General features: G+C 43.0%; 1 protein-coding gene across 1 annotated transcript; it reads right to left on the reverse strand.

Moving 5' to 3' along the window:
- Window positions 1–349: 349 nt before the first annotated feature.
- Window positions 350–11,267, reverse strand: LOC132825570 (nuclear apoptosis-inducing factor 1-like). Its single transcript, XM_060840948.1, has 4 exons — window positions 10,595–11,267; window positions 5,719–6,302; window positions 1,998–2,073; window positions 350–528 (listed from the first exon to the last, which is right to left on the reverse strand). The coding sequence occupies exons 1-2, from the start codon at window positions 11,265–11,267 to the stop codon at window positions 5,830–5,832; spliced, it is 1,146 nt and encodes a 381-aa protein (XP_060696931.1). The 3' UTR covers window positions 350–528; window positions 1,998–2,073; window positions 5,719–5,829.
- Window positions 11,268–11,853: the final 586 nt, after the last annotated feature.

The raw sequence follows: 11,853 nt of genomic DNA on the forward strand, positions 1-11,853 counted from the left end.
TTTCCAGCACTTTCTGTTCTCATTTCTTACAGTGCACACTGCCCATCCTTTCATCAAACAGGAACTATGAGATTCGCCTCAATCTAAAATTATGTAGTAACTACATCAACGTCATGCTTATTCAAGCATTTTTCTATAATCCTGCTGGTATGTAAATTATACTTATTGGTCTAACTATTAGTAAAAGATCACCTGATGCACGTCATTTCAGAGTCACTGTCACATGAAACAAAAGAAGCCATACTGTACCTAATTACATTACATAACTACTTATATTTTCCAGGTTGAATTTGTTTTCCTCTATTCTTCTTAAACTGTTCACATCCACTAAGAATGATTTCCTTTGAGTGCCACTTCGTTGAAACTTGTCCAGTAGATTATGTGATTGAATTGATATTCTGTCCCTCCTTCACATCAGAGAACTTCTGACTGACATTTCCCCTATGGCACAATAGCTACATGCCTCAAGAGAAGAACCTTTGATGCTCAATGCAGTTACCAATCTTCAAGGCCAGGCAACAATGCTACCTGCAGTAAATGAGACATTTATTGGTTAAAGCAAGTTCCAGGAACTGTTAGATAGTGTCCAGAGATGGACTAACTTCAGGAGCACCCAAATGTTCATATAACAAATAGAAGTAGATGAATGGGATTAATTGATTGTCTGGGTAAGTACAACGGGACAACAGTGGGAAGTATTGTAACACCTCACTAATTCTGAACCAGATGATCTGGGTTCAAGTCTCACCCACCCTGGAGGCGTGTTATATGTTCAAACAGATCCATTTATGATAATTTAAAGATGGGACAAGTGAGTGGAAGAAACAATAAGACTGAATAGTTAATAAACCTGATCTCCAAAGCAAGGTGGCTCCAGTCTTACTGACTGGTTTGGATCCAGGCCGATACTAAACTTAGATACTAGGGTCACAATTCAGGATTAATATATACTCACAGCTACTTGTCAATGTTATACGGCCCATTTGTTTCAATGATCTGAGTATCCAGCCAATGCTAACCACACCACTGACTGATTGGATGCATTAGCAGAGGGCTGGTTTCATGAGAGGCAAACATCATTTAAAGCTCTCCTGCTTCTTACAAAGAGAGGGTACATTGAGGCTGAAGTAGATACCAACAGTTGTACAGGAAATGAATCTGACCTGGAGATATTGAATATTGGGGTAACATTTGAGAGTTCATACAATGCGTTTTCTGGACACTGCACTGAAGACTTGTTGGAGAGAGTGGGTAAAGGAGAGCTGTCCTGTATCTGCAAGGAGTCAGGAGGCCCTGAAGGCAAATGCTGATAAAGCAGTTGGAGCAAATAACTATAGGTGCCAGTTTTAGCCAGATAGACTTTAAAACCAGGATGCAGTGCCACAAATAGTCCAATGATGAGTGGTCATGGTGAGTGAAGGATTCTTTCATTGCCACATCTAGTCAACTACAGCGTAAACCTCACTGTTCAATTCAACATATCTCCATTACTGACTTCCCAATAATGAATCAGGACACATACTTGACATTCAGATGGTGCATTGCAATCTCATGTGTAGGCTGGGATTCTGTTGGCCAAGCCAGTGACACCCAAATCCAGTGAATAAACAATAAAGACACGCAGCAAAGTGGTTAACTGTCTTCTGGGCAATTAGCGTTCAGCCATAAGTGTTGGCATAGCCATCGACATCAACATCCCATGAACTAATATTTTTTTAAAATTTCCCAATTTATACAACACGTTCAATGTGATAGAACATCTCAAGGCACTTTACAGGAGCATTATCAAACAAAATGTGACATTGAGCCACTTAAGGAGCTATTAGGACAGACTATCAAATACTTGGGTCAAAGTAGTAGGTTTTAAGGATGGTCTTCAAGGTGGAAAGAGAGACGGGCAGGGGGATTGGTGGGATGGCTAGCTGAAAGCATAATGGAACATTAAACAATAATTTAAGCATCAAGATGTCATCAACCAAAACATCTCTTCATCTGACCTGTGAAGTGTTTCCAGCATTTTCTGTTTCTTTCAGATTTCCAGCAGCCTTTTACTTTCTTCATTTTGAATCCACCCTAATTTTTGTGTACAAATTAAAGTAATTTTTAGAATGCTTGTTGCAGTTATGATACACAAAGGCAGTAATTGCAGGTGAGGTCAGAGTTAAAACACAACAATTTGAATCACTGATTCAACTCCTTAGCTTGATTCTCAATTATTCTAACTGTAGATGGCTGGTACAAACTTTAAAAGAGAACACAACATTAAAATGACACAATTTATAAAAATAAATGGTCTCCTTCAAGTTACTTTCAGCTGTTTTATTATAACATCAGAAATTTAGTCTTTGCCATATCCATCACAAAATAATTAAAGCCTCTCAAATGGAAGGCTATCTCACATGAAACGCGTTACAATGCAATTGAACTAAAGCAGAGTTAAATCTGGAAGCTAAACTCTTACTTTCTCTTTGAAATGCTAAAAGAAATAATACTAATTAATATTTGGGAAATAAAGTATAATTCCTTAGGCCTTCAAAATGCTTGAATCCTAAATAAGTGTCAACTGAAAATTCAAATGCTTTGCCCTGCAATGTATTTACAAACATTACATCATCTTTGACTAAAGAACACAGTCCTGAATTGTGTCTTGCAGTCTCCCAGATCTGCCCGACCTGCTGTGTATTTCCAGTGTTTTCTCTGTTTATTCCAATATGTTTAATATATTTTTTTTTGTTGAACTTTCATTTAAGTTCATTAAATCTTTTAGAACTGAAGAAACACGTTTCTTTCTCTCCTCTGCCAATACTTTGCTGAATTCACTGAACCTGTTGCTAAATTGGGATGTTCTGATGTATTAAAAAATGATTAAGTATGTACTGATCATTTGTACTAAAAGTCAAGGAATACAAAGCAGACCAACACTGCCACGGCTGCATAAACAGTTATAAAAACAAGTTTCCATGAGGTTAATTGCTCAACAAAAGAGGCAGGTCAAGATAATTATTAGCCAGGACCAAAAGAGACATCTCAGTCTGAGCTAGGAATACCAATGCATGTGATTAGTGGTACGTCTTAGTGAGTTGTTGTCCTTGGAAAAGAGTAGGTTGATGGGAAACCTGATTTAAGTGTACAAAACTGTGAAGGACATAGACAGGGTCAATAGGAATAATCTTTTCCTTTTAGTCGAGAGGTCAGTTACCAGGGGCAGTTTAGAGGGGAGATTTAAGGAGAATTTTTTTTCACCTAGAAGCTAGTGAATGTCTGGAATCTGCCTGAAATGGGGGGGGGAGAGGCAGAAACCATTACAACATTTGAGAGGTATTTAGAAAAATGCCATTGCATCCAACACTCTGGGCAAAGTGCTGCAAAATGAGATTAGGACAGATAGGTGTTTAATGACCTGGTACAAACATTGAGTCATACAAATGAACAGCACGGAAACAAACCCATAGATCCAACTCATCAGCACCGAGCAGATATCGTAAACTGATTAGTATCATTTGCCACCATTTGCCCCATATCCATTTAAATCCTTCCTATTCATGTAACCATCTAAATGCCTCTTAAAGGTTGTTATTTTACCCATTTGTATCATTTCATCTGGCAGCTCATTCCCTACATGCATCACCTTCTGTATAAAAATGTTGCCCCTCAGGTCCCTTTTAAATCTTTCCACTCTCATCTTAAACCTATCCTCTAGTCTTGGTATTCATAGAGTCATAGAGACTTACAGCACGGAAACAGACCCTTCGGTCCAACCCGTCCATGCTAACCAGATATCTCAACCCAATCTAGTTCCACCTGCCAGCACCCGGCCCATATCCCTCCAAACCTTCCTATTCATATATCCATCCAAATGCCTCCTAAATGTTGCAATTGTATCAGCCTCCACCACGTCCTCTGGCAGCTCATTCCACACACATACCATCCTCTGCGTGAAAATGATGCCCCTTAGGTCTATTTCATATCTTTCCCCTCTCACCCTAAACCTATGCCCTCTAGTTCTGGACTCCCTGACCCCAGGGAAAAGACTTTTGTCTATTTATCCTATCCATGCCCCTCATAATTTTGTAAACCTCTATAAGGTCACTCCTCAGCCTCTGACGCTCCAGAGAAAACAGCCCCAGCCTGTTCAGCCTCTCCCTATAGTTCAAATCCTCCAACCCTGGCAACATACTTGTAAATCTTTTCTGAACCCTTTCAAGTTTCACAACATCTTTCCGATAGGAAGGAGACCAGAATTGCACGCAATATTCCATTAATGGCCTAACCAATGTCCTGTACAGCCACAACATGACCTCCCAACTCCCGTACTTGATACTCTGAACAATAGAGGAAAGCATACCAAACGCCTTCTTCACTATCTTATCTACCCGTGACTCCACTTTCAAGCAGCTATGAACCTGCATTCCAAGGTCTCTTTGTTCAGCAACACTCCCTAGGACCTCCTTTACCTGGGAAAACGACCTTGGTTATTCACCCTATCCATGCCTCTCATGATTTTACAAACCTCTAAAACGTTACCCCTCAGCCTCCAACACTCTAGGGAAAATAGACTATACCTCAAACCCTCCAATCCCAGCTATGTTCTTGTAAATCTTTTCTGAACCCTTGCAAGTTGAACAAAATCTTTCCTATAGTAGGGAGACCAAAATTGAATGCAGTAGTCTGAAAGTGGCTTCACCAATGTACTGTACAGCTGAAACGTGGCATCTCATTTCCTAGATGCAATACCTTGACCAATGAAGGCAAGCATTTCAAACACCACTTTCAGTACACCTCTACTTGTGACTCCACTCGCAAGGAACTATGAACCTGCACGCCCAAGGTCTCTTTGTTCAGCAACATTATGGGCTAAAGGGTCTCTTTCTGCTCAATGGGTCTATGACTGTCTCACGGGAATAACTGCTGAAAACATTTCTAAATTTAGATCAGAATGCTTATTTCTCAGTTGCTGATAGTTCCAATTTATCATAAATATAATTAAATTTTGCCAAAGTAATTTCAAAATGACATTAAAAATTTCGGTGGCTGAGTACAATCAGACTAATTATATGTAATTTGTTCGGGTGTGTATGGACAGTAAACTTGTAAAGTTATTTCTTTAACAAACTACGTAAAAACTAGTCTACTATGATGCTCATTTCCATGGGCCCTACTAGTTTGAAGACTGTGTATTGAAATTGATCAAATAATTTAATTTTTAATATTTATTCATTCTCTTCTTTTGCCTCCAACTCCAGGATGTTAACTATTTTAGAAGACGATCACATAGCTGTTGTTCCCATAATAAAGACAATACTGTTTCGATTGACATTACTCTTTAAACTATGTTAAAAGTTGTTCAGAATCACTGGCACTTAATTTAATCTGTGTTGTTACAAGTCATATTTAGCATATTTGTCACCAGTACACTATAGGAAGAAAGATCATCCAAAGTTAATATATTGGAAATATGGAACTAAATGATGAACTTCATTCATTACTTTGAATTACTCAGCACCACACTGTTATGTAGATCTGCAATTCACCCAAGATCAAAATAGCCCATGCAGACACAGCCCACAACACAAAATCTACACTATAATTGTGTTATTTCTTTTCTTTTCATTGTTTAAGTGCAGACCGCATGAACACTTTACATTCTAATTATAATGTTTTCCTAAAATCCTTGTGATACCACTATAATGTAAACAGAACCAAGTGTTGAACACTTACTTTTGGAAGTCACTAGATAGGGATGTGCAGTCACCTAGAGAGGTACAACACTTGACCCAACCAAAGACGGAAATCAAAGAAGCAAAAATCCCCCGGCCTAACACAGACTGGTTACATGCCCAGTTTTGGCCGTTTGCAGGTTTTGCAGCCAGTCCGTCGGCTATGTGATAGTGAAGAGCCAGATCCCACAGTTTCTTCTTCATCTGGCTGTGTAAACGAGTCGGTCATCTCCATCATGCGAGAACGAGGTGGGTGCTGCAACAATGGAAGGAGAGCCTGGATATAATCTGCCAGCCTGTCCAAGGGTTGCCGGATGCCTGCGGCCATTTCTTGAAGGTCACTCCGTAGCTCTCTCAATTCCTGCCTGATGCCATGCAACTCCTTATTGCCATTCCCGAGTAATACATTGTGTTGCTCCTGGATGCTGAAGAATTCTTCATCCGAAATTTGCTTATGTAACCTCTTCCCTTGAGGCCGGAATGAACTTTGTTCTTGAAGGTTTGGTGGTGATGCAATGTCTGGTGAAGAATAATCCGCATCAAAATTTGGACTAATATCTTCCTGTTTCACTTTCACAGTGGTTTCTGTGGAGATGAAAAGATACTGTTTACCTAACATGCATACTGAAGCTTTTCAGAGGTTGTCAGTTCACATGTCTGCTTGAAATTCATAAGCTTGCTCCAAAACGCAAGCCCAGGATTCAAGTGTTTAGTAAAGAATTACCCTCCCTCGGCCCAGATTCTGCTGCAGCAGGAGATCTAAAGGCATTTACCATCAGTTATAACTTGCTTAACTAACTTAAAAACGATCACAAAATGACCAAAATGTAAGGAAAGGAATAAAAAAGCATCTTGGACCTGACTGAATAGTTGTTCTGGGATCCGAAGTAGGCCGTTCAGCCCCCCAACATTGGTCCTCATTCAAATAGCAGCACGGCTGATCTGATCATGGCCATAACTCCACCCTGATAGCCAATGACTCCCTTGATAGTCATAAATTTGTCTCAGCCTTCCAAACAATTAATGTTTCCCCTGAAGCATAGGAGGCTGAGGGATGACCTTTAGAGAGGTTTATGAAATCATGAGGGCCATAGATAAGGTGAATAACCATGGTCGTTTTCCCAGGTTAGGTGAATCCAAAACTAGAGTGCATAAGCTTAAGGTGAGAGGGGAAAGATTTAAAAGAGACCTGAGGGGCAACGTTTGCACACAGAGGGTGGTGCATGTATGGAATGAGCTGCCAGAGGAAGTGGTAGAGGCTGGTACAATTACATTTAATTGGCACCTGGATGGGTATATGAATAGGAATGGTTCAGAGGTATTCAGGCCAATCACAGGAAAATGGGACGAGTTCAGTTTAGGAAACCTGGTCAGCATGGACTGTTTGGGCTGAAGGGCCTGTTTTCCACCACCACCTCCACCACTCTCTGAAGAGGAGAGAGCTATGACTTGTGACCCCCTGTCTTTGATGGCAGATTCCTGAGTTTTAAAATGTCCCTAGTTCTAGTTTCTGCAAAAGGAGACACATCCTTTCAGCTTCTATCTTGTCAAGCCCTCTCACGATCCTACCTGGGCGGCACGGTGGCACAGTGGTTAGCACTGCTGCCTCACAGTGCCAGAGACCCGGGTTCAATTCCCGCCTCAGGCGACTGACTGTGTGGAGTTTGCACGTTGTCTGCGTGTGTTTCCTCCTGTGCAGGTCAGGTGAAGTGGCTAAATTGCCCGTAGTGTTAGGTAAGGGGTAAATGTAGGGGTATGGGTGGGTTGCGCTTCGGCGGGTCGGTGTAGATTTGTTGGGCCGAAGGGCCTGTTTGCATACTGTAAGTAATTAATCTGTATCAATAAGATCACCTTTCATTCTTCTAAACTCCTATGGCTATAGATCCAGCCTGTAAGAACTTTCCCCATAAAGCTAACCCTCACCCAACCCAAGAACCAGTCGAATGAACCATCTTTGAGTGAATCTCCTTGACCAATCAGAATGAAAGGCTGATGTGTGAACAGCCCGAGGACTGATAGGCAAGTGTAATCCCAGTGGCTAAAATTGATGTCAGTTCAGGACTTTAGACTTACAGTGTGGAAACAGGCCCTTCGGCTCAACAAGTTCACACCGACCCGCCGAAGCGAAACCCACCCATACGCCTACATTTACCCCTTACCTAACACTACGGGCAATTTAACATGGCCAATTCACCTGAGCTGCACATCTTTGGACTGTGGGAGGAAACCGGAGCACACGGAGGAAACCCACACTGACACGGGGAGAACGTGCAAACTCCACACAGTCAGTCGCCTGAGTCGGGAATTGAACCCGGGTCTCAGGCGCTGTGAGACAGCAGTGCTAACCACCGTGCCTTTAAAAAGGAGAGTGAAGAAAAGATTAATTTGTCATGCCTTTAAAATGGTGTTTACATTTGTAGTGATTTGACTGAATTTTCTAAGGCAAGTTCAGCTCACATCTACTCGGAATTTGTTGCTTGGCCATGATGAGGAAGAGGACAAGACCACTTTTTTTTCAGAACTTAACCATGGTTGGCATAACTCAACACAAGCTTCCAGATATTGACATTTGGCTTTGCATCTTCTGACCACCTGAAGATGCCGTACATGGTTTGTAAGTATCACAGAACTCCGTTAGCCTTACTGTTATTTTGGCAGGAACATCTGGCTCAACATCTGTATTTGTTGAACAAAAATCAGGAAATAACATAATAACCCTGTGGAGATTGGAGAGGTGCTAAATGAATATTTCTCATCTGTTTTCACTTAGGAAAAGGAGAATATTGTAGAGGAGAAGAATGAGATATGGGATATTAGACTAGAAAGGATCGAGGTTTGTAAGGAAGAGGTATTATCAATTGTAGAAGGAGTGAAAGTAGACAAGTCCCCTGGGCTGGATGGAATTTATCTGAGGATTCTCTGGGAAGCTAGGGAGAAGGTGTTGGAGCCTTTGGTCTTTATCTTTGAGTCATCATTATCTACAAGTTTAGAACCAGAGGACTGCAAATGTTGTGCCCTTGTTCAAGAAGGGCAGTAGAGACGACCAGGTAATTATAGATGAGTTTTGGAAAGGATTATAAGAGATAGGATTTATAATCATCTAGCAAGCAACAATTTGATTGCAGATAGTCAACATGGTTTCATCAAGGACAGGTCATGTCTCACAAACCTCAGTGAATTTTTTGAGAAGGTGACCAAGCATGTGGATGAGGGTAGGGCAGTTGATGTGGTGTACATGGACTTCACTCAAGCCTTTGATAAGGTTCCACATGGTAGGCTGTTGGAGGAAATGCAGAGACATGGGATTGAGGGTGATTTAGCAGTTTGGATTAGGAACTGGCTTTCTGTAAGAAGGCAGCAAGTGGTGGTCAATGGAAAATATTCAGATTGGATTCACTTTGGTAAGAATAACAGGAAGGCAGAATACTGGGTCAGTGGAAAGATTCTTGGTAGTGTGGATGTGCAGAGGGATCTTGGAGTCCAAGTACATAGATCCTTGAAAGTTGCCACCCAGGTTGACAGTGCTGTTAAGAAGGTATATGGCGTGTTAGGTTTTATTGGTAGAGGGATTGAGTTCCGGAGCCATAATGTAATACTGCTACTATACAAAACACTAGTGTGGCCGGACTTGGAATATTGTGTACAGTTCTGGTCGCCCCATTACAGGATGGATGTGGAAGCATTGGAAAAGGTGCAGAGGAGATTTACCAGGATGTTGCCTGGTCTAGAGGGAAGGTCTTATGAGGAAAGGCTGAGAGATGGGGGTCTGTTCTCGTTGGAGAGAGGAAGGCTAAGGAATTTGATAGAGACATACGAAATGATCACAGGATTAGATAGGGTAGTCTTTTTCCTAGGATGATGATGTCAGCTTGTACAAAGGGGCATAGCTACAAATTGAGGGGTGATGGATTTAAGACAGATGTCAGAGGAAGGTTCTTTACTCAGAGAGTTGTAAGGGCAAGGAATGCCCTGCCTGCCAATTTAGTTAACTCAGTCACTTTAGGGACATTTAAACAATCCTTGGATAAGCACATGATGATGATGGGATCGTGTAGGGGGATGGGCTTAGATTAGTTCACAGGTCAACATCAAGGGCCAAAGGGCCTTTATGCGCTCTATTGTTCTACGTAATAATATAATAATAATATTCAGTATCCATCTGCCTCAATTAAAATATTCTTTCGTTATTCACACCAGCATATTGGGGGCATTGCAGTACTACTGAGTAGAAAGGGGAAAATGAAAATGCATTGTTGGTGAAACTACACTTAGGAACTCAGGATTATTTACAGGGAAGTATATTAAATGAAAATGTGGTTAGATTTTGTATTAACTTGCTATGGTTAAGGGGAAACAAGCTGGGAGGATTGAAGGATACAAAAATTAGTTTGTAAAAGCAACACTTACATTAATAGCGCAGCAAGTTACATACTTTGACGTAAAGCATAATAGGTTTGTACATGTAATTCCCCAGAAATTTCCATTTGAACGGGATCTGCTTTGCTGGGACCACTAGCATACTGTTCAGACACCAGTTGAGCCAAGATGATGAGTTGTACATCTGTTATGAGAAAATTGTGCTTTGTGTACAGAATTTAAAGAGGTGAGGGAACCTACCCTGCAAGCACTCAAGCAGAAGACGTGGGAATACACAGAGCTGGGAAAACTAGGAAACCTTTGTGTGCACTGGGAATAAAACACACATTTGCAAGATTTGGACTGTCCTTTGTCTACCTCTGATGACACAGTGATGATTTCTCACTGCATTTTGTTCTGTAAAGGACTGGGCCACCAACAGAGATTTTTCAGCTGATAGTGATAATTGGTGGAGGTTCAATGGAAGTGTCCATGAGCTTGGAAATACAGAGGCCACTCACCATCGAAGGTGTTGCCTGCTTGATAGTTGGGGGGTCGCTCCTGAGTACTGACCCGTGTAGCACTCTGGCCCAGTGTGAATAGCAAGACTGGTGGCCACTGGACTCCAGATTGGTGGCTGAGCATTGGTGGCACCTGCCTGCCATGCCAAGCCACCTGGACGGGCAGTGCCGGCGTCTTCGTCTGCTGGCTGGGAGCGGCGTGTCGGCTGCTGGCTGTGCCCGTGCTGCCGTCCTGGCTGGCGCCGCTGGTACTGGGCTCAGCACCGTCCTCGCCTCCGCTGGTGCCCAGCTGGTGACCGAGGGACAGTGAGGTGGGCTTGTCCTCCTCCTCTTCTTCCTCCTCCTCCTCCTGTCGCCGGGGCGGGGGCGTGCCGGTGACGGCCCTCTCGCTCCGCAACGCCTCCTGTGCCAACTTGATCACCTTGTCCTTGGTGCGGTGGCACATGTCGTACCATCTTTTCTTGATGTCCCCGATGTCCCTGGTGCACTTGGAGACGGCGTTGACCTTGGCCAGGATGGAGAGCCAGACCTTGTTCTTGGTCCCCGGGGGCAGTTTGGTCTCCCCTCTCCCAAAGAGTTGGTCCTGGTGCAGTGTGACCTCCCGGATCAGGATCTCGGTCTCATCCTCATTGAAGTTGAGTTTGCGGCGGCGGAACGCGTCCTCTTGTGCCATTGGGGCTCAGCAGCGGCGTAACTCCCAGGGAGCGGGTGCACGGACAACCCTCGTGTTCCGGCTGTTTATCCCCCTGCCTATTTTTAAAAAAAAGCATGCATATATAACCTGTTCCTGCAGGAAAACCAGGAAGCTTTAAGATGGCGACTTAAAGTTGCATTTGCACTCGGACGGAACGTCGCATTTTGGGTGCGTCCGAAATACGAGGTTTCGCGGCGTCACAACTTTGTCGCATCGCGGGGGAGGGGGGATGCGACAACATTTCGGGGCTGGGGAAGGGTTGCACGGTTGGGTTAGAGTCCCTCTCTCCCCCCACCCCCCAGAGAGAGACAAAAAATTCAAAATTGCATTCACAGTTTCACGCAATTTCAATGCAAACTCTTCCCCCCCCCAAAATGCTCAGTGCAATCTGGACCCTGCAAATTGTTACCGTCTCCTTTGTTTCTCATTCCAAAAAGGAATCTAATCTCTCCCCCCAGAGCCTGACAGAATTACGGGGGGGGGGGGGGGAATTCCCGGACGCCCCCAGTCTCAAAAGAACGCGCAGTTTGCAAGGTAGAAGGGGGCTTGAAGCGGCGCCACACAA

This window comes from Hemiscyllium ocellatum, chromosome 20 (genome assembly GCF_020745735.1).
Source record: "Hemiscyllium ocellatum isolate sHemOce1 chromosome 20, sHemOce1.pat.X.cur, whole genome shotgun sequence".
Taxonomy (NCBI): domain Eukaryota; kingdom Metazoa; phylum Chordata; class Chondrichthyes; order Orectolobiformes; family Hemiscylliidae; genus Hemiscyllium; species Hemiscyllium ocellatum.

Excerpts from the sequence above, each read along its gene's own strand:
- LOC132825570 (XM_060840948.1), bottom strand. The coding sequence starts at position 11,267 with ATGGCACAAGAGGACGCGTTCCGCCGCCGCAAACTCAACTTCAATGAG. Across the intron at positions 6,303-10,594 it reads AGCAGGCAACACCTTCGATG|AAACCACTGTGAAAGTGAAA; the intron begins GTGAGTGGCCTC and ends TCATCTCCACAG.